We start from the raw sequence: 23554 nt of genomic DNA on the forward strand, positions 1-23554 counted from the left end.
GGCAAGAACAGAGAGTGGAAGGGGGGGGATCCCTGTGGTGGGCAAGAACAGAGAGGGGAGGAGGAGCTCCACAACACACAGCTGCTCTGTGGACTGAGTGGTGTCAGCCCTTTTGCTAAACTACTCAAACCCTGCCACACTCCTAATCTCTCTAACCTAGACACACAATGATTCTGTAGTCTGTGATAAGAACTAGGAGATCCAATTACTCTTCTGGAGATAACACAGCAAGTGAGCACTGCGCAGAGCTCGGAATTTCTGGCGTGATCATTTGTTGCACTTCGATAAGACGAAACATATAGAACAGACTAACGGGGAGAAGTCCATCGCTCGGGTTCACATACATCCCCTGTACAGTATAGCACAGCCTGGCATGTCGGAGGGGCAGACAACGGCCTTCTATGGGGTTGTGGACAGGAAGTTGGATGCGGGTGCCAAAATGTCTGTCTGTCTTACAACCAAACAAACGTGTTTTAGGTTTTGGTCTATTAAAGAACAGAACCAGAAATGGATTTCTACAATTTAGGTGGAGTGGGACCGGACCTGATCTCCTGCAGGATCCTCACTGCGGTCTAGGACTTCAGCCTGTGTCCCCGGGTATCACCATGACTGGCTTTTTGGCTAAGCTATCATTGTCACCGGCCTGACCATTCTCTATATATTCCGCAGAGGTTTCCAGCAGAGAGTGCCTGAGATGTCTGCGCTTTCTCTCTGCATGGAGGACACCATCAGCTCGGTGACCATACAGTTTTGGGCCAGGCGCTGAGCTTGGGGAGGGCATGTCCAGCTATAAGGATCCTATATAGCGTTATAGACCTGGCATGGGACTCCCCCAGTCCCCCAACAGGGAGGAGAGCCATGTTGGGTGCGATAGATATGTCATGTTACACATTGTCCTTGTAGAATGTGGCGCTTTGCTGACCTCCCATGTCTCCGTGTATTTGCAGTGTTGATCCTCCTGCTTCTCATGTTCCGCTGCACCGCCAGAAACGCGGCCACCAAAGGTTTACTGTCCGAGTCCGAGGATGACGTGCGGGATAACGTGTTCAACTACAACGAACAGGGAGGAGGAGAAGAGGACCAGGTACACATACTCCAATCACATACAACCCCCATGTAGCCGTTCAGTGTAATACCGCAATATAGAGTGATGAGGAGAGGACCAGGTACACATACTCCAATCACATACAACCCCCATGTAGCCGTTCAGTGTAATACCGCAATATAGAGTGATGAGGAGAGGACCAGGTACACATACTCCAATCACATACATCCCCCATGTAGCCGTTCAGTGTAATACCGCAATATAGAGGGATGAGGAGAGGACCAGGTACACATACTCCAATCACATACATCCCCCATGTACCCGTTCAGTGTAATACCGCAATATAGAGTGATGAGGAGAGGACCAGGTACACATACTCCAATCACATACATCCCCCATGTACCCGTTCAGTGTAATACCGCAATATAGAGTGATGAGGAGAGGACCAGGTACACATACTCCAATCACATACATCCCCCATGTACCCGTTCAGTGTAATACCGCAATATAGAGTGATGAGGAGAGGACCAGGTACACATACTCCAATCACATACATCCCCCATGTACCCGTTCAGTGTAATACCGCAATATAGAGTGATGAGAGGATTGAATTGTGATGAATGTGTGTATGAGGATGTGTCCTCTGTGTGTCCATTGTATGATCATCTGCAGAACACGCAACTCTGCATGTAGATGTGTCTCGCTGATTTATTTGAGCAACAGCATTCAGGAGCGAGTCAGTCCAGACTAGACAATAGGTGAATGAATGTGTTTCTGCTGACAATGACACGTTATCCAGTCTATCCCCCTCAGATTTGTAACCCGACTTATTACTTATACTTATTATAAGTGACCTCGTTGCTCCACTAAAGACTTTACACCACGGCATACCTGTAATAGGGCTTCTGGACAGTGTTGATCTCCAGGGGCCCCTGTAACTCTCAATGGTTCCTTCCACATACCTCCAGCACATAGTAATGACTTGGAGGTCAGAGGGTGACCCTGGAAGAGGAGATGTCTCCGGATCGGAGCAGCGTTCAGCGGGAAAGCTGATTATTTACAAACTTCCATCACGGGTATGGCGTGATTCAGAGCGTTCATATAGGGACGTGGTCACTCTTAAAATGAATAATAATCTTTTCTTTATCGTCCGTTGATGGTCACAGGAAGTATTACTAGGGATGCCCTGATACCGGTATTTCCGTATCGAGTACCGATATTTTTTTTTCGGTACTCGCCAATACCGAAAGTCCCAATGAGGAAGCCAGGCGGCGTGTAAAGACTCGCCACGCGGCTTCCCGATTAGTAGGGAAGCCGTCCCCATGCTTCTCATCACTAGGTGGCGGGAAAGCATGGAGCCGGCTTTCTGGCCAATCAGGAAGCCGGGCGCTATGTAATGACGCGGTGCTCGGCTTCCTAATTGGCTGGGAAGCTGGCTCCATGCTCTTTTGTCATAAGGTGACGAGGGAGCATGAAACCAGCTTCCCAACCAATCAAAAAGCCACGTGCCGTGTCATTACATGGCGCCAACTTCCAACCGATTAGGAAGCTGGGCAGCGCATCATTAAACACTGTATCCGGATCACAGGTGACGAGAGAGCACGGAGCCGACTTCCCGGCCAATCAGGAAGACGGGCAGCGTGTATTGACACGCTGCCTAGCTTCCGGATACTGGAAATATCGGGCTAGGCATCTGAGCATTTGGCCGAGTATGAGTACTCAACCAAATACTCAGCATCAGCACCAATACCAATACTAGTATCGGTGCATCCCTAATTATTACAATTCTTAGACTGTCTCCTGTGGGCAGCAGTATAACCCAAGAGTCCAAAAATTCCTGTGCCGCTCAACGGACTCCAAGAAAAGGATTTTACAGTGTATACAACACTTCTGTTATTTCCGGTAATAAGAATAGAGAAGTCTGCGTTGCCGTTCATTTGAATGGCACCCCAAACGACGCACCTCCCGCCCACAGTTCTATCACCCGCATCGGAACACACAGTACTGCAATGCCGTACGTTCCATTGCAGTGTGACTTGGGTCACGACTTAATGACCAAGGACAAATTATAGTCCGGGGGTTACTCAGGTTGAGAACCACAGGGCTAAAGGATGTCTCAGATAGCCATTTCACCCATTGATCCCAGGGGTGCTGTGTGAAGCCGGGCTGGTCATCAGCTGAGGCCTATCCAGTGCAGTTGGTGCATCCAGTGCAGGTTGTGATGAAAATAGGAGTGTGCTGTAGGCCAACCAATCAAACCGTACTTATGTGCAGTTTATTCCGCCTTTGAATCTCATCTGTCACCTCGGATGTGGTCCGTCTCTCTGGCTGGTTGTCAGGCTGCTGGCTCCATTACAACCAACTTTAGTTCACAAACCACCAAAGGGGGAACACCCCCTATAACGAAGGTAAAGACCACTGTACGTTGGCATGGTTACCATGTATGCTCACGCTTTCCTTGTTCCATTCAATAATGATTTAATCGGAGAACCTCCTTACTCATAATACGGTCTGTTGTGCTCCAACAGGATGCCTATGATATAAATCGGCTGAGGAATCCCTCCATGCCAGTGCCACCATCACCCCGGCTAAAGCCCCCCATCCGTAGAGATGCGCCCTACAGCCAGACATTGCCTCGCTACCCCCGAAGACCGGTTGACCGTCCTTCTGACATTGCAGACTTCATTCATGATGTGAGTTTTTGAATATCGTTTTTCCCCTTACGAGCGGGCTCGATGCTCTTCGATGACCGCATTTCCTTTATGTTCTTCCAGGGTTTGCGAACAGCAGATTCCGATCCCAGTGTCCCACCATACGACACGGCCTTAATTTATGACTATGAAGGGGAAGGTTCTGTGGCCGGCACTCTGAGCTCCATCCTATCTGGTGACGGTGACAGCGATCAGGAATATGACTATTTGCTGGATTGGGGGCCGCGCTTCCGCCGCCTGGCCGACCTTTATGGACATGAGTGATGGTGCCAGATCCCCTCCTAAAGACTCTACGAGACTTCAATCCTTTCATCTAACTCTGAAGCTGGAAACATGGCTGAAGTTTATTTATCCGGGAACAATAATTAACAGGCTTTGCAGGAGACTTTACCGAAGGAATGTCAAGTGTAAATATCTTTGGCAGGACAGTATTGACCTATTTTTGTATGGCAGAGACGTCCTCAGCATGATCAGGAAGAAGTACCTGGTAGAAAAGACTGTGCAGGTCTCTAGTCATAGAACGCCGAATAATTGGTTTGCTTAGAAAATGTTTACAGTAGATAAAAGGACAAAAGAGTTTTTTTTTTTGTATAAGTTAATAAGACCAGAAAATAAAAGTGAGAACAGGGACCATCTTGTGACAACAAGACAATCAAAAATATGATACTGACCACTTTAAGAGTTGGTTACTGGTCTTGTGCGTCAAATGGCAGCACCCAATGCATCATGCTGCATATATGGCTAACTGGGGACTCACAAGTAAGATTTTGGGCCATGTCTCGGGGTTTCAACTTGACAGGAATGTTTAAAAGGAAGGTACTTGGAGCTACGGCGTAGACCAGAAGCAGTTTGTGATCTGCTGGAACACATTTCCTATCTGCACTCTCTCACTGCTTCTGTTTGACAATTTCCCATTAGGATATTGCAGATCCAGTACATAAGTTGCAGTTGGATTTGATGTGGATCCTAGTCGATGGACCCCGTCTGATCTGTGGCCACATAGACAGGATGCTTGATGGATTTGTCAGGGGAGGTGAGGCTGGGTGAGAACAGGAAATCTCCAGCTTATAGCAGATGGATCCAGAAGTTACTGATGGACAGGACACAGAAAGTATGGAGGAGTGAGAATAATGCAGAAGGTAAATAAGGGAACTTTGCAGCAGGTGGTGATAAGATGATCAGGTTTGGTTCAAGGTGAGCAGAGGATTCTGGCACTGTCACAAGTGCAGTGGTTCTTCATGGAAGTAGCTCAGTGGTTCTAAGATGGGGAACTCTCTGGTAGCTCCAGGCTTTTTAGTATAATAAAAAATAATTTTGTGTCACGCTTTTTGTCTGAAGTCTCCTATTTACCATCACGGCAGGAAGATGGGAAGTACATTGAATCATCATCATTATCACAGGTCCAGTTTCGCATTAGAAGCGTTTTGCCATTCTCTTTGGAGCTGGATAAAGTGTTTGCATTTTTGGTAGAGATGGTGGACGTGGCTTTCAGGGTTGTAGTCCTCAAAATGCCTGATATCGGTGCATCCCTAGTCAGTATATCCAAAGTGTTCTGTCCTCCTCTCTGCTGCCAACTGCTGAGACAAGGTGGTGGGTGGAGACGAGGGGGGTGACGCAGGAAAGGTTCGAGGACCACAAGAAATGCCCTGGTGGGCCGGATTCCGCCTGCGGGCCTTGTGTTTGACACATGTGCACTAGAGAGACCCTCCGACGTGTCTAGGTTCTACATACAAGAATGTCTCTGCTGGGTGTGTCCTTCAATATGTAACATTCATCAAAAACTATTTATTCAGCATGTGTGCTTTATCACTAAGATTTACTTTTTTTGGATACCAAACTTGTTTTGCATCCCTCGTCCATGTCACGGCAGCTTGACTATTCTGTCTCATTGACTCTGCTGACCAGCGTACCATGACTGTACTCTGAACAATGGTCAGTGAAGCGTGTGCAGGAAACCATGAAGAAAACAAAAAGGAGTATACAATACTTTTTACATACACCAGGACAGGGCTGGGTGAACATGAAACTAGAATGGATTTGGGTCAATTTTTTTTTTTTTTTTCATATACACAATTCTTGTGTTACAAATAAACATGGAATACCTGACAAAGGATTCCCAGATCACTACCAGTTAGCTAAAACCACAGCTCTTTAACCGCTGCCTGCTTTGCGGCTCCCATTTTCTGATTGAAACCTTGGACTTATTGTTAGGATAAATAGTGGCTTGTTGAGTCATCCAGTAAAATGGATCTAGAGTCATGGAGCCTCTAAACAACAGGCTGTAAATGAATAGTGATATAAAACACACTACACATTCTGTATACGTTGTTACATTTTGGTTCCTGCCTTGCATAGAGCAGATTTTTAATCTACAGATCGGCAGTACGTCCACGTGTCCCTTTTCTGTCCTGTAACCATAACATTGGAGTGGCCGCATCTACTGTCTTCAGTAGATCAGTGTTAGGGTCGGGATCAGTGTAAGGGTGCCCACACACCTTACGATAATCGCGGGAAATCCCGCAATCGTACGATTATCGTAAGGTGTGTGGAAGCCGTGCAAACTCTACTACTGTAAGGTCGCACGACTTTTAACTTACGAACATGTTTGAAAACCCGCCGAGCATCGTACGATGTTTGGCGGGTGTGTAGCATGTTCGTAAGATAAAAGCCGGACGGGCCGGTGTGCGCAAGCTCACACTGCCCGTACGGCATTGCGGTCATCGGAAGCCCGCCCCCAGGGGGCGTGGCTTGGGATCATCGCAAGTACGATCTGCCTGTCCAAGATAGGCAAATCGTACGTTTTTTTTATTACCTTACAACCATCGCAAGACAAAAGTTGCGATGGTTGTAAGGTGTGTACCCAGCATTAGGAGTGTGAACATCATTTTAGGGTTTAGTGTGAATGATCAGGTTCCAGGCAGAGAGGGTTACATGGTACCGAGTTTAGTGTTACGGACATTTTTCAGAAGTCAGGTAAACTACAATTTTCAGCGACAGAACTGCACCCCAAGTTCCAGCGTACTGGTACCAAGAGCCAGTACCAGTGTGCCAATACCAAGCACCAATACCAAGTGTGCCAGTACCAAGTACAAATACCAGTGTGCCGGTAACAAGTACCAACGTGCCAGCTTACCAATACTAAGTACCAGTGCCAAGAACTAACATATGGTGGGAAAATACCTTTTCTTATAATGAAGACACCCCGATTCCTTTTATTGAGGGAACACATTATTTCCGGGTTTAGTGTGAAGGAATAAGAAGGAATCAGGGCAGCTTTTGAACAGGAAGTGCAGAGATCTGATTTGATGAATATTCACCTTATGCACAGTCTGCTGTGGGCTTCCCCTTGAATGGAAGGTGGAGGTACACAGAGGATTGTCTCTTCTGGATAAATCATTGTTACAGGCTTTGGGGAATATGGTGCTGAAAGAATCTCGGTACTATCCATGTACTATACATGTATATCTCTAGTCCATCAAACCGGGTAATGTTTTTTTTTTAAATGGCTGCAAGACAAAAGGTTTTCTCAATGACAGAGGAAGATGAGCGGCGTGATCATCCTGAGACAAGATGATTGATTGTTGATGCAACCACCGGTAAGGGGCCCCTTTTATAGCAATATTTTTCCTATAGCCGGGTAGACTAACATATTCCTCATCTCAGTTAGATCTCTCTGCCAGGATTCCTGACTCTGATCCCACCAGCCTCTGGGTTCTCCGGCTCCCCCTGATGTATTCTCCAGACTATAAAATAAATTCTAACTTCACAAATCCAAATGCTGCAGAAATGCCGGAGACATATAAGAGACGTCAGGTGGTTTAACTCTCCAGCATCTACCGAACACCAAAATATTATTTTTGGGTGACTTGACCCCTCAAAGAGGCACCAGTCACCCGGCCATTCATTTCAGCGACAATCTTCCCATAATACCAGATGTGCATTTCATATCATTACTCATGATATTTACCTGTAAAAAGCCTATATTATTCCTCTTCATTTCTCCCCCAGCAGCTACATAAAATATTATGTAGGGAGGTAAGGGGTGGAGGAGCTGGGCCAACACAGACAGTAATTAGACACTCCAAGAAGAGGAGAGGGCCATGACGTAGAATGAAGGGGCTGTGCAGGGGTACCAACTCTTACCAAAGTAGTCAAATTTGGAAGCAAGTTCAAAGGCACATTGCAAGTGAATAAAAAAAGGTTCATTGACAGGAAAATCAATTAAAATACTCGATTTTATCCCAACTTTCCATGCAATTTGTAAAGTTGGTGGCAGGGTCTCTTCAAAGCAGGAGCGTGACATATGGAGGGGGATACTCAGCAACATATCAAGCGTTACTTTGCTATGGTTTTGGGTGCCAAACAACTTGGTCTTTGGTAGTCTGTTGAACATATGACTATCAGAGGACCCCCGGTTCATGTTCTGGGGCACTTCTTGGGGTCTTCATTTGGAAATGAGTGACAGAAGGCACAAACGGTGACTATAGAAGTGTAGTGCTCTCTGCTGGCAGTTATATATCTATATATATGTTTCACTCCTCCTCTTGCGTTTTGAATTACCGTTGTATGAAAAGTCTCCAGCGGGATCCAAGGTGCGGCTCTGACATATTGCACGTCTATGCCAACATTTTGCACAGAGGCTTCAAATGGTGCAGAGCAAAATATCCCGAGACCTTTGATAAACAATTCATAGCAGACTCTCTGGTCTTGGTGAATTCCCAGCCAGGATGGGCCCTGCTGGTGCCGGCAATGGTGCGGGTCAGACCCGGGTCTGAAGAGCTGGCCAAGACTAAGGATAGGACAGTAAAAGGAATAAGTCAGTCTGTTTTTTTTTTTAGCTGCTCATTTGGGATTCCTCTGCTTGCAGAACAGGAGGTGGTGGTACGGTGTTTTACAAGTTTGGGGACAGGAGAAGCAGAGGATTCTGGGACTGTTACAAGCACAGTGTGATGCTACATGGAAGATGCTCGATGGTTCACTCCATCTATTTCCGCATTTTGTGGATCAGTGTCATCTCGGCTCTCCCAGTTGCCATCACAGCAGTAAGCGCACTCTATTGCACGGTGCCCGCATCGTATCCATGTAATGGCCCTATTACTCGTCAGTAAGCGCTTTGTTATCCTCTCCGGATTTGGACCCAGTTCTGATCATTTTTTTGGTGGAGCTGGCAAGGCAGGCATAGTTCTCGGGATTGTAATCCGTACTGGGTTTGTCTGGGGATAGTAAGGGTACGGCATCCTGGGTGGCTTGGAGGAGAAGGGGTGGGCGGCGCAGGCTGTCGCCTTGTCTCAGGGTGTCAGGGAGACTCTTCCTTTTGGTCTCGGGCAGAAGAAGAAGGCTGAGGACAGACAGGATACAGAAGGAGGACAGGACCACATGGAAGAGGAAGAAGCCGGACCTCTTCTGGAGAACGATGATGGGGAGGGCCGCTCGACCCAACATGCTGATTCCCAGAATCACACCTAGGCCGGAGCCCCTAAACAGTGACAGGAGGAACGGGAAAAGGAAAAGTCAGTTCACAGACTTCAAACTCCATAAAGAGCAGAATTTGCTCCAAAACACATTACACTGACCCTTGCAATATTTATGAACTTTGTTTAGTGTAGGTAGGAGGCTACAGAATGTATTACCAGCAGTGACAGGTCCTCTTTTAGGTAATGGCTAATGGAACCTGATCCAATGAACAAATGGGCAGTGAATGCTCTTCATAACCAAGGTAATCCACCTAATGGGCATGTTATGGGAAATAAGCAATGAATGATCAGCACCACTCATCGTTCACGTGGGCCATTAGGTCATAATTTGACTCTTACACAATTTGGTGCCCTGTAGAGGGAGTATCACATGACCACGTTGCCTCCAGCTCTGTAAAAGTCTCTTGCCCTTAGGGCAAACAGTGGAGACAGTGAGCTGACTGAGGTCCATTGATGCACAGTCCCATCACTCCCTTTAATATAAAGGGACCGGGGATAATGGTGGGCTGTGCTTAGTGTTAGGGAGCGGGTCTTGGGGGTGGCACCCACAGCTGTACATATAGAAGAAGTCCTGCTTACCGGATGACTGTTGGCAGCACCTCGCTGGCATAGAAGACGCTCAGCATCACCACAGCGTGGGCACAGAGGGAGCCGAGGACAGATATGGCTATAGAGGCTCCGGAGAAGAGATCTGCAAGGGGAAATACAGAAACTAGTTACAGAGGAAGTGGGTATGTGCCGAACACACGACAGCCAATCAGGACAAGAGAGAGACCCGTACACTGTGTGAGCGCCAGGAGCAGCAGAGAGCAGAAACCGGTCAGTATGGTGCAGAGCAGGAGAACGGCCCGGCGCCCCCAATGGTTCACAGTGATACAGAGGAATATACAGGCCAGAGCCTCACTGCCGACCTGCAGGAAATATGGGAAGGAGTCACCCAGAACCATGAGGTTGTGAGCAAAGCACGGCCGGATCCCACAGCCGATGAACCTGTGAACAGAAAGGGTGAGAGTTAATATTCTAGCCTCAGGCAGATTCAGGTAGTTAAAAATCACACATCATATTCTTAGGTCTCTTTGGGACTCTTCTAGAAATTTTGCACAGGTTTCCCAGCTCCGCCCACCTGTACACTGTGACCATAGTGAGGGGAGCTATAAGTGGGAGCAGAGATAGGAATTCCAGCAGACAAGAAGAAGATAATTCAGCTCTTTTGTCCAATATAAAAAATAATTGTACAGGGAGGATTCTGTGTAGACCAGGGATGGCCAAACTCCGGCCCTCCAGCTGTGGTGAAACTACAAATCCCATGAAGCATCTCTCTCCAGGAGTCACCTCTGTTGCTGTGAGAATCTTGCAAAGCCTCATGGGATTCGTAGTTCCACCACAGCTGGAGGGCCGCAGTTTGGCCATCCCTGGTGTAGACTCAAACTGTTTGTGGACATCTAACCATCACACATCATATGAGCTTGTTGGACATCCCAACCCATGGCCATACATATGTTGTTGGCCCCATATCTGCTGTAATAATGGCCTCCACTCCTCTGGGAAAGCTTTCCACAAGATCTTGGATTGTGTATGTGAGACTTTGAGCCCATTCAGACAAAAAAGCATTGGTGAGGTCAGCTACTGATGTTGGATGAGAAGACCTGGCTCACAATGGGCATTCCAATTCATCCCAAAGGTGTTCCGTAGGGTTCTGTGCAGCCATTTGAGTTCATCCACATCAAACTATATCTATAGGAAGCTGGCTTTGTGCAAAGGGGGTACAGTCATGTTGCAACACAAAAGGGCCTTCACCCAACTGCTGCTACAAGACTGGAAGCACCCCGACGCTGCTAAATTTGGTCTAGACATCCAAGTTTCAAAAACCGTTGGTCACAAAGGGTTAAAATGAGCAATGAATGAGAATACAATGGCACATATCTCAGTGTACTGAGAGAGAAGTCAAACATTATCCAGGATTTGTCTCCCTGTGCCCGGATACCATTCCATCCAATGACCGTTTGGCATGAACACGTGCTATTGCTTGGTATGCTGAAAAGAACAGCATTGTGTCCATGAAACAGTCGCTGCCGGGATTGCTTTCTATACCTGATACAGAAACAAAAGGAGGGAAAAAAGCCACAAGTGTCCCGGATTCTTTTATGCTTTGAGGAAAAGTGAATTTACAGTCTGAGGTGCATCGAATGAACATTTTAGTTACCCAACAATCAGATTGAATGGTCAGTGATGGAAAAACTTGATGTGTCTGGCCAGAATTAGGAAGGTTGTTGTCTGCACATAAGAGAAGATACAATAGAGACGCATCTGAAGGGGGAGGGGGTGAGACTCACGTGGTGAATCCCAGAATCAGAGCATTCTTCCATATAAGACGGGTCCTAAAGATGCTGCATATGTTGTAATACCGCGGCCGGGGAAAACCCTCCCATAACGAGTCTATATCTGTAAAAAAGACACATTGCATGGATAATGGAGAAGAGGAACGTCTGAAAAAAACACAAGAAGATTTGTAGCTGTGACAATGATTATAGTCAACTAGCAGTCCCCTTTTATAGGCCCTATCGCCATATTGTGTCCCCTGGGCATCACTGGTGAATAGGATGAGCTCGGGTTTGGTATCTGAAGTTTGGCATCAGCGCATGCCCAATAAGCTGCAGTAGGGACATTCCCCACCCCACATGTAAACAAAGATGGTGGGATGCTGGTGTCATCCTTATATGGTCACATGGTCATATTTGGTCAATGACATTGCCCCGTCCGCAGCTGATTGGGCTTGAGCGGAGGCCTAACTTACAGGTTCGGAAAAATTCAGGTAAGAACCAAACCTGAGCTCATCCCTACTGGTGAAATAATGACTGCGCTTCTTGAAGAATGTTGTTCATTATCAACAGGGCTTGAAAAATCTGCGCGTCCTCTCGTCTGTGATGAGGACACAGGAGCCGGACGAGCAGCTTCCTGGCCGGCCGTTGAATGAAACGGCCGGTAGCTTTACATTCAAGCGATCGGGCATTTGTAAAGACGCCCGTCCGCTTGTATTAGCTGCGGTTTTCCCCCCTCCCCCCGCAGCTGTCACTGCGTTGCTGGTCCCGAGATCCGCTGTGCCCGGTGCTGCTCTGTGACAGGAGATCGGTACACGCTCTCCCTCTGATCTCCTCTCCAGTCCCTGAATGCAGGAAGTGATGTATATTACATCACTTCCGCATTCAGCTGTCATTCCACATACAATAAAATTGGACCACAGACTCTTTTTTTTTTTCTCTCGCATTTTTCCTGTTTTGGTTCACACGGCTCAACACTACAGGTGAATACAGAGCACAGCGCGGCTGTGTGCACTGGCCCTACAGCCTATCATACTGCTGCATTTAGCTCAGTATAAAACTGCACACAGTATGGATCTGACTGCAGTATTTTATATGCCTATGTGCATGAGCACTGTAGTGAAAAACAAATCAGCAATTGCACTTTGCACTCTGATCAGATAAAGCCAAGTACATGTAACAACACAGGAGGGAGGCTGGCGTGTTAACATTCTGGACAAATGTACACAATGACAGTGGATGTGCAGTTCCACATCACAGCCTGCGGGGGCGCTATTACCTTGTGTTATCCATTAACCTTGGAGCAAATCGTCATTACCTGTAAACAGGCCGTCTCCGCTAGACAGGTCCTCCCTGGTGTCTACTCCATTCGCTCTGGAGAACAGATACAGCTCCGCTTTCAACTGATTAACCTGCTGGGTGGCCAGGAGCCAGCGAGGCGATTCGGGAAACAGCAACCTGCAGCTGTGCACAAAGAGAAAGTGTAAAGAAACAAAGTCCGGGGCAACGCATTAAAAACACTCCATGAACTGATCGCACTGCAAAACACTGCAGCTGATTTACGTCAAAAGTGTAAACGATCTGCCAAAAACATCCAAACACCCCCCACCCAACAAGATTTCCCCAAACAACCCATCCACTATTCCACTATGGTGTTTCTGAGTAGAAGTGATCACAGAAGAGGAATGCTGATTAGCTAGAGGGCGACGAGGAGAGGAATCGGCATGTAGGAGGTCTAAACCCAAGGACATAATGTAATATATGGGCAGTCATTTTTTTTTTTTAGACTAGGAACATTTTCAGCAAGTACATAAAACAGCTGCTGATCTTGCCAGAAATGCCGAGTTGTCGTCACCTCCTGTGAGATGAAGCACAAACAATGTTATCTTCTTTTATTACACTAGGGGCAGATGTGTTCAATTGTGTGACACCTATGGCTGCCCCTGTATATATAGCGGGGTGAGGGAGTGGAGCAGGATTACCAGGGAAAAACTAATGCAGCCACCACATTTTAGGACTGGTAAGCTCCAGTATGTTATATTTTGTTTTTTTGGGTATAGATTCACTTTAACCAATAGTCTTAGAGCTAAAGTGTAGTGAATGTATTTAATACCTTCCCTTGTTGTCCAGCCCCTTCCTCATCAACATGCAATTACATTTTTGAATCAAATTATTTCATTTTTGAGCTCTTTTTGCTCCATAGCAAGGTCGAGTTTGGTGGGAGGAGCTGACGGGCTCCTGTAAACATTACAGCACCTTGCCTGGGGTGTTACATGAAAGAACACATCCCTGGCATCCGTCACTGACTGTAGTGCTCTTCTCTAACAATATATGAAAGAATACATCCCTGGCATCCGTCACTGACTGTAGTGCTCTTCTCCAGCAATATATGAAAGAACACATCCCTAGCATCCCTTTGGAAGTGAATCTCTGCTGGCCAATGGCTGCTACAGACACTTACACTCTGAACGTAACCAAACTGAGCAACAGATAGCACAGCTCAAGTCTGCAGAAGCCAGTGGCCAGCAGAGAAGCACTTCTAATGGGATGCTGGGAATCTGTTCTTTCATATATTGCTCGAGAAGAGGAAGTCAGGGGCGTGCCGGTGCATTGAAGTCAATAGCAGCCACACACCCCGTCCGCAGTGCGATTGCCGCACCTGAACGGGTGGCACATCTTTGCAGATCGCTCTGGACCGGAAAGCAGGCACTACAACTCTTGGAGGGTTGGCGGAAAAACCTCAGACTACAACTCTTGGAGGGTTGGAGGAGAACCTTCACAGACATACAACTCTTGGAGGGTTGGTGGAGAACCTTCGCAGACATACAACTCTCGGAGGGTTGGTGGAACAGGTCCACTTCTGAGCAGTTATCTTCCTAGCTGGGAACAGTGCATACACTATGGCAGTTTTCTAGTTAATATCCTCATCGGAGACGGATACATAATCTAGAATATCTTCGGAGGATTATCATTGGTGGAACTCCGGCAAAATCTTAGTCTTTGCTATAGCGCAGAATGGTTAGAGACAACGCCAGGTCTTATCGCTGTCTGTAGGGGCCACTCACTTCTTCACCTGATCAATCATCACCAGGAGGGCAGGTGAGCGTAAACCATGTCAACGTTTCACTGGAAAAGGTTTTCTTATTAACCCCATCAAGCCAATGTATAATGAGTTGAATGTATTCATTTGAGCACATGCTGTCAAGTCTCATCCTGCTCCCTCCGCTCTCCTTGCACATTTTCTGGGAATGTTTGTCTGTAGTTGTAGAAAAGAAACAATTTGAAGGACCGCCTATTTTACTTACCACCAGTAGCCCAATAATAAGGCTAAAAGGCCAGTGATCACCCCCTGTAGGATCTTCCAGTCACTACACAGGACAGCCAGGCCTGGCAAAAGGAGCTCTCCGCCCAGCCAGAAAAAGCCGGCAATCATTGTAATCATAAGTCGGCGACCAGGAAGGCAAAGCTCCAGTCCTTAAATAGGAAGAAAACAGATTACAGCAGGTTAGCTAATAGACTGAAGGGGCAAATATGTGTAAGTAACCCAATCAAGCAATCTGTGTAAAGTCGGCCATAAACCTCACAATCTGTACAATCAGCTTTAGAAGGACAAACCTAAACAATGTACTCAATTTGTATCCAATAGAAAAGGTAATACACACTATATGTGCTACATAGTTGCTGGTAGATCTAAAGGAGATTGTATAACGAGCGGGTAATAATGAGAGCTTCTGACCACGCATCAAGCCAGTTAGAAAGTGTCCGAGTGATGGGCTCTGACCATCTGTATACCATTACACTATACCAGCCAAGTCACTGAAAAGAATGTAGGCGGCCATTGCCAACCTTCTTCAGAAACTGCTACTTGGATTCAAGTCAGAACTCCTCATCTGCATGCTTATTTCCACATGGTGATTCAGGACGTCGTGAAGCCAGAGGCACAACATGACAGCCAGGACACTAGCATTTCCAGAAGGCAGTCAGTAATGGCTGCTCTCACATTTTACTTAAATTTCCTTTGATGGGTCACGGTGAGTGATGGCAACACTGTGATGGGTCACTGTGTGTGATGGAACCACTGTGATGGGTCACTGTGAGTGATGGGAACACTGTGATGGGTCACTGTGAGTGATGGGAACACTGTGATGGGTCACGGTGAGTGATGGGAGCTCTGTGAGTGACGGGAACACTGCGATGGGTCACTGTGAGTGATGGGAACACTGTGATGGGTCACTGTGAGTGATGGGAACACTGCGATGGGTCACTGTGAGTAATGAGAACACTGTGATGGGTCACGGTGAATGATGGCAACACTGTGATGGGTCACTGTGTGTGATGGGAACACTGTGATGGGTCACGGTGGGTTTGAAGATGGGGCAGACGTCTTATTGCCGCCGCTCTCTGTGGCACAGAGGCAAATGTCACCTACCTGAGTCTCCTTACAGCCGCGACCAGCTTGTAAGAAAGAAAAGAGAAAAATCATATGACAAACATTCTGATGTAGCCGCGGAGTGAAAATCTCTGGGAATGCAGAGCTAAGTGGAGCAGTGCTTTTCCCAGCTGCAGATTCCTTCCCCACCACTCTGCTGGCCCAGTGTATGGTCCAAGTCCCAACTCAGAGCTTACACCGGGCTGAGGACTCTCTCCCCACCCCCATGTGGCAGTGCTGGATGCCTAAGTGACCAATCGCAGTGCTGTCACATAGGAGGAAGGGGAGCACCTCATCTGCTCCTTAATACCTTGAAGAAACAGGCGTGTCACTTTGCTTCCTCAGGCGAATGTGTTGGCAGAGGATTGAGAAGAAGTTAAATAATAAAGATGAACCTGTTGCTGCAGTGCACTCTGGGAACCTGCAGTCTACAAATTCCAGCTTTTAAAATAGACAACCCTAAAGTGCACCCACAACCTGGCACCAAAAAGAGTGGAACGAGCATTGCATTATGGGACACACCAGAGGTGATCACCAGTTATTATTCTGCACCCAAAGACAAGTTTGCTATACCCCGTTCTTCCAAACAAAAGGTCCTTTTACCATTTCAAAAGTAATGACTGAAACGTTAAATATGTTTCTATCTTATGATCGTGACTCTTGTTAGTTATCTGTTTCTTGTTGTGTATTGCACAATTACACACTTTTGCTGATAATCTAATGTTTGTCCTGCTCCCACATACTCATAACAGCCCGTTCCTTCTGAATGTCCCGACTGAAATCAAATTGTATCCACTCATGAATGTGCGTACGTGGCTCACAAGGACACGTATTTGTATGATGTCTTATAACTGTATATGAGCTGGTGATGTGCTCACAATAAACTGAACATATTTGACTCTCCTTGGTGTCTGTTATTGTGTGTTCCCGGAGCTCTGAAAGTTCTTTCTGGTTGTCCGGTTATCAAGTTACCCCAACAATAACAGGTGCACTTTAAAAACCCACTAAACAAACTACAGGCCAGAATACATAAATGATCTCTAATAGTATTCCTGAATGAAGATTTGAGATCAATGAAACTGTATAGAGAGGGAGCACATTTTAAAGTGCACATATGAAACTTCCTGTCCAGTAAAACAAAAATTATAATTTTGAGGTCTCCTCCAGCCAAAAATAGCAGCCGAAGGCTGCAAGTCCAAACCACCCAGTAGGATGCCCCGCAGATCAGATGAGGCATGGCGCTAATAAACAGGAAGTCAGCGGTGTAGGTTTATATCGCCCGCCCCCCCGCCGCCCAATTACAAGTAATTTCCTAATGAACTTTTGAAGATACACCTTTATAATTGGCCAACTACGGTAGTAGCTTAGGATCACTGGATATGTTTTACCTCCATTGACTTTATATACAAAGATGAGCTTTGCTAGGCATTGTGAACTTCGCTTATCAAAAAGTGCACTTTATTAGCCCTCATTCACACGTGTAACAGCCAGCCCGTACAGATCTGTGCTGCATGCTTGGCCGTAGCGGGCTGATTCCGGGAAGGACAGGTGCTGCATGTGATTTGTACGCAGCAGCCTGTTCTTCTCTATGTAAGTACGCAGTCATACGCCGCCCTACGCTCACCCACCCTGCAAGTCCGTGCGGGCGTCCGTGCCCGTACGCTGACAGGATGGATCCTGTCAGCGCCCAAGCAGGGACACCCGCACCCATATGGACGTGCAGTTCGGGTGAACATATGGCCACGTACTCCCATAGAGAAGAACAGGCTGCCGTGTACAAATCACGCGCAGCACCTGTCCTTCCCGGAGCGGCCCGATACACCCACGCACGCAGAACAGATCTGTACGGGCCGGCTGTTAATCGTGTAAATGAGGGCTTAGAGTTCAATTAAACTATGTTATACTTTTATATTTATTATACTTTTTCCCTTATATTGTTCTCCCGCTATGTATTTACCTTGATCAAAATCAATAAAAGGAAAATATATAAAGAAAAATATATAAAAAAAAAATATAAAAAAAAAAAAAAAACAAAGCTTTAGGAGTTAAACTGGAACTTTTGGCGAGGATCCTACCCCAACCACCCCCCTGCATTTCACGTTTCCGTCACAAAGTTCCAGCATTCGCGGCACCCACTCAAAGCAAACACCAAGGGACAACTTGAGGAGGGAATGGGGGGGGGCGGCCGTGCTGGCTTCTTTCCTCCAGTACAGTAAACACATGATCACACTTACTAGCTATGTACAGAGACAGGAAGATTCCAGCCAGAGCTGCTCCGAAGCCGGCCTGGAGGGGAAGGAAGCTGAGGAATCCTGGAGAAAAACACAAGGCCACTCCAAATGGCAGAGCCACCACCAGGGAGCTGATGAACGCATTGCGCCGTCCAAACCTAAAATAAAAATAAAAAAAATCAATGAGAAATACAGCAAGAAAAATATATTTATACCAAATTGTCCAACTTCTGTTATTTTCCTGGAACTCCCCGGACTTTGTGCTGCTCTACCACTGTGATCCAAGAATCTGTACCCAGAGCTGTAATCGTCAGCGATGACCTGCAGTGCCACCTACTGGTGACACCCGAAATTGCTGTGCAGCCTTAAAATACAATGATTCCTTATGGGAACCGCTGTATGTTTATATCAGTCCAGCAAACACTCCTGCTAACTTCTATAAAGCAGGGAGGGCGGAATGAACAAATCCTAAAATATCAAACAGGTCAGCTAATTCATTCTGTCATTATCACAAAATGTACACTACACAGCCAAACGTTTGTGTACCCCGGACTATCACTCTGATATGAGTTGCGTCATCTATTGTATTCATTGACTTCACTGACACACCTTGCTCTTCATCTTGGTAAACATTGATTATTCAAATGAAATGCTGCATGGGTGGGGGGGAGGAGGGGGTCCAATTGTTCTAGCAAATCTGGCCATTTCAGACAAGGACTAGTGAGATTTGGTCATGCATTATATGTGGACACAACCTCCAAATTTTAGGAGTGCCCTTCACTGGAAGCACTTTAGGTGCTTCCAGTGAAGGGCACTGTTAATAGTACAGCATATAAAGACATTTAGACCCTTGGTTCTCAACTGGTGGGTTGTGACCCAAAAGTGGGTCGCAACCCCGTGTTCAGTGGGTCGCCGCATGCCTTCCAGTTTTCTAGGTGAGGGGCCTCTGCCTCCCCCTAGCGCAGTAATGTCAGTTCTCCAAGCAGCCATTCAGAATATGCTGCCGGGCACCGAGTGTCAGCTTGAGGTGGGGGTGGGCTGGGGGTATGGCTGCGAGGGAGCTCCATCCATTTGTACATTGCTTACAGCTCCCTCACGTGTCCTGTAGAGGTGCCTGGACCGGAGTGACATCACATTCTGGCTCCCGGCACCTCTACAGGAAGTGTAAGTGAGCTGTACACACAATGCACATATGGGTGGACCTCTGTCACAGCACAACAGCCCACACCAGGCCCCAGGCTGGGGATCCACTCCAGTTCTCATAAGGTAGGGAGAGTGGGTGGACCTTAAAAAAAAGAGAAAACATTTTTGGAGTTTGTGTGAGATTGTGTCTGTGGTTGTGTGTATGTCAGTGTTTTTGATGCCCGTTCACACTAGTACAGTGCGTTAATCACATAGTACCGTGCAATTAACGCACTGCACCATGCAATCGCACCTACCGTGCATTCTTGTGAGGGAGGTGTGTTGCTTTGCCATTCATTTGAATGTCACCCCAGACGCACCTCCCACCCACAGTTCGTATGCCTGCATCGGAACGTGCGTTACCCTGATGCCGTGTGTTCCATTGAGGAGCAGACATTGCAGTATGACTTAAAAGGAGAACTATGGGGTTAAGGCTTTTCCCCATAGTTCTCCGTAGGGTAACGGGAGGACACAAACTAGCGTCCTCCCGTCACCCTAAGCTCAGTATACCGCGAGCTACTGCTCATGGTTTACCGAGATGCCGCAGCTGAAGTGGATCCCGACAATTATGGCTGGATCCGCCCAGCTGCCTCTGCCTATCTAGAGGCAAAGCCAGCTGTACCCGCCCCATCCCCCGTCTGTTCCGCCAGTCAGCGCTATCGGAGCGGGGAATCCAGCCCCTCCCCTGTCACGGCAGAGAGCCGTGACAGGATCGAGAGGTGAGTGAACGCCGGTATGTGTTCGCTCACCTCCCGATCTACTGAGCCGTCTGTGACAGTCTCATTGTCACAGGTCGGCTAGAACTATGAGGTGAGTGAAAAGCACTCACCTCATAGTTCTCCTTTAATGACCGAGGACAAATGTGGGTCCTGAGGTTACACGGGTGGAGAACCGCGGATTTAGACAATTGTGAGCTTCCAGTCTTCAGGTAACAGTTCAGTGAAGGCCATTTTCTGTTCCAGCATGACGGTGCCCCTGTGTACAAATCCAGATCCATAAAGACGCGGGATGATGGGTTTGGGGTGGAGTGACCTGATCAAAGCTCTGACCTACTGAAGACCTTTGGGAGGAATCAGAATGCCGACTGTGAGCCCGATCTTCTCATCCAACATCAGTAACTGACCCGTCATAAACATGGACTGGAATTTGTCCCATGGAGGCACAGGAGGAGGGAGGGGGGCAACGCTGAGGCCAGGTGTCCATAGCAGACACTCCATCCTCAGGGCATGTTCAGCCCCCTTATATGAATTTGTCACAAGAGTTCTAGATACGGCCATGACGCCACGACTGTGTCACAAAGCCTTTATTACATGGCCCCTATAGACTATTTAAAGGGAACTACTGTAGGCTGCCATTGCTGGACCTCCTAAAAATGTGAGCCACCTGGCTGTCCCCTAGTGTCAGAGACTCAGAAGAAGTGAGGATGTCTGATGTGTGTATTTGCTCCGGGTAGCCAGGCAGCTTGCATTTTGGCAATGGCAGCCTGGAGTTTGGCTTCTTTTAGAGCCCATTGACACCAGATTGGCCCGCTGCAGAGCATTCAATACACACGAGTTAACACGCCTTGCACTGAAGCAGCCGATTTGTGTGAATGAGCTCCCGGAATATCCCAGGGGAGCCAAAAATCTGACCTGAATCAAGTCAGGTAGAGGAGCTCTGCAATGCAGGTGCGTTCGGTTGAATGCGTTGCGGTGCATTACCATACGTTGCCGTTACTACAATAAACTGGTGTTAATGGGCCCTGAAAGAGAGTACAGGAATGATCTCACATGCACAGAAGGGAATGAACAAGTCATAGGACAGAAGTATCACCTACCTGTCACAGATGCAGCCAAATATGATGTAACCAACCATCCAGCCAATCAGGTAACAGATCTGCGCCAGAGGCACCTTCCATTCATCGTCACACACGAGGTCCCACTGATAACATAAACACACCAGGTATGAGCAGATCATCCCTCAATGTGCCCATCACCCACCAACAACTGATTCCGGTATTTTGTGAAAAGCGAATGGTCGCGGCTCCGCGTCAATTCTAAGATTGTTTGTAGACTTTCTCAATTCTCATTTACAATCTGGTTGTTATTTCACGTTATACAGTCTTTGTTCTACAAATAATTATTTCTTATACGAGGAAGGATTCTCAGAGCACTGCGAGGTAACTAAAGAGACATCACACCGATTAGGGCCCCAATCACACTTGTGAAACAGCAAACTGTCTGCATCCGAGTGTGCTCACCCGCCGGCTATCCCAGTGCCTGCAATTGCATGCCAGTGCCAGCTGTCATTGTGTTGTACAGTGCCTCCCATCCGCAGCTGACTGCATGAGTGTGCATGGAGCCTAAATCCATCAACCAGACTGTTTAATAAGGAGTGAGTCACTGGGCCATCCAGCTAAGGCCCCATTCACATTGAGCGATTTATCGCGCGGTAATTCCCGCGATATCGCGGCTATTTACCGCACAATATCACTCTTCAATGCTTTGCAATGGGGCAAAGGGTCCTGCTGTCGCGGGTCGTGTGTCGCTACAGCAGGACCCTTTTTGGAGCGGATTTTGCAGCGATTCCAGCTTGCTCAATGCAAGCATTTGCACGACAAATCGCGCAGTGTGAATGGGGCCTTAGTGTGTAAATTGCAGCTTGAGCGATTGAGGTCTGTAAATGACAAGATTCTTACACCAGAGGAGCCAGTGGGAGTCTAAAGCGCCACCTGGTGGCTGAAAAGGAGAATGCCAAGTATTATTATGCAATACCGTATACAGACCTGTCCGAGAGAAAGAGAACGCCAGGTATATAGGCACCTAAAGTGAACCTGTCATGACAGAAACATGCAGGCTGCCATTACAGCTTTACATTGTGCAAATGTTACACTTTCATGTCAGTTACGCAGACCTTACTGAGCCCAGCGCGTCATTGAGCTAGCCAGGCAACCAGCATCTTCTGAAGTGGATGGCTGATGACGGCCCCCCCTCCCCATCTGAGGAAAGGTTTACTTGCTGAGTAAGAAGCAAACTACAGAGGATCGCGGCAGAATCCGGATCCCGAGAATCCGGCACAAATATTATTTCTAGGTAAAAATATCCCATGAAGAAGGTTTTTACTTTTTTGTGGTTGTTGCTTTAAAGTGAACCTGTCATGAAAGAAAAACAAATGTAGGGGCGCTCAGCACATGACTGGGGGGCGCTCAGCACATGACTGGGGGGTATCCGACCTGGAAGGAAATCCTGGAGATAACTCAGCATGTGCGCTCACTGAAGATACAATGGAGTCAGTTCATGAAGTTATCCCACCATGACACATGTCGGATCCAGAAACAATCATCATCAGCTGAGTCCAATGAGGAGAGAAGATTGAAGTCACATGACTGAGAATAAGGATCGTTATCCTCGTGTGAAGTGACGAGTCTATAAATATCATTATACTTCTGGAGGATGTCGCGGGACATGGGGGGGTGTCGCCGGACACGGGGGAGGGGCTCTCTGGATCTGGAAGGTTCACGTATGAAATCATTGTAATAAATGCACCGCTATGAATAACAATGGTCACTGAAGGTGCATCACCCCGGACATGGCGCTGCATTGGCTTTGTCCGTTCACACTGCGTTGCTTTTTTTTGTGTGATTTGTGAATTTCCCTTTTACATACGCATGTAACATGTCCTGCGAGGCCAAACATCTGACTTATTTCTCTTTGCGTGCGTTGACGTGCGTTACACGCTCAACAAATGCTGGCTGCATTTGGGGTGACATTAACAAGTGATGTGTTGCGTGAATACGCGCCAATGCACGTGCATGGTGCGCTTTTGGAGCACGTTCACGCAGGGCCAAAGTGTGAAGGGGGCCTAACGCCGTGTAACCAAACGTCTTCCCCACGCGTGTGATCCAGCAAAACGCTCACATTGAGAAACGTTTCGGCCCGTGTCCCCCTCTACAGCACATGGCGGCAACTTCCTGTCAGGAGGTCCGCGCCCTTCTGTTATGGGGAACAATGGACTACAAGTGCGGAGACATCACCCCTCCCCCCCCACACGCTGATGGCGCTACCCGAGAGGCCCCTGACAGATGGGACTTGTAGTCATTTAATTGAAACAGGATTCTGCAAGAAGATTCCCCCCATCATTCCATAAAGAGGGGGGGGGGGGGGTATACGACTTTCCCAAATTATG

General features: G+C 47.4%; 2 protein-coding genes across 2 annotated transcripts in view; one reads left to right on the forward strand and one right to left on the reverse strand.

Annotated features, from left to right (window-relative positions):
* Positions 1-4067, forward strand: part of CDH15 (cadherin 15) — a 17728-nt gene extending 13661 nt beyond the window's left edge. The window contains exons 13-15 of the mRNA XM_018557313.1: positions 948-1084; positions 3574-3738; positions 3820-4067. Coding sequence (XP_018412815.1) covers positions 948-1084; positions 3574-3738; positions 3820-4020 — 503 coding nt within the window. The 3' untranslated portion in view covers positions 4021-4067. The remainder of the gene's footprint in view (positions 1-947; positions 1085-3573; positions 3739-3819) is intronic.
* A 4743-nt stretch (positions 4068-8810) lies between these two features.
* The window catches only part of SLC22A31 (solute carrier family 22 member 31), a 16835-nt gene continuing 2091 nt past the window's right edge, over positions 8811-23554 (reverse strand). The window contains exons 2-9 of the mRNA XM_018557324.1: positions 21207-21310; positions 18212-18366; positions 14854-15022; positions 12867-13012; positions 11564-11672; positions 10012-10220; positions 9810-9921; positions 8811-9232 (exon numbers count right to left, since the gene is read on the reverse strand). Coding sequence (XP_018412826.1) covers positions 8851-9232; positions 9810-9921; positions 10012-10220; positions 11564-11672; positions 12867-13012; positions 14854-15022; positions 18212-18366; positions 21207-21310 — 1386 coding nt within the window. The 3' untranslated portion in view covers positions 8811-8850. The remainder of the gene's footprint in view (positions 9233-9809; positions 9922-10011; positions 10221-11563; positions 11673-12866; positions 13013-14853; positions 15023-18211; positions 18367-21206; positions 21311-23554) is intronic.

This window comes from Nanorana parkeri, unplaced genomic scaffold, assembly GCF_000935625.1.
Source record: "Nanorana parkeri isolate BGI_ZX_2015 unplaced genomic scaffold, ASM93562v1 scaffold280, whole genome shotgun sequence".
NCBI classification, from domain to species: Eukaryota; Metazoa; Chordata; class Amphibia; order Anura; family Dicroglossidae; genus Nanorana; species Nanorana parkeri.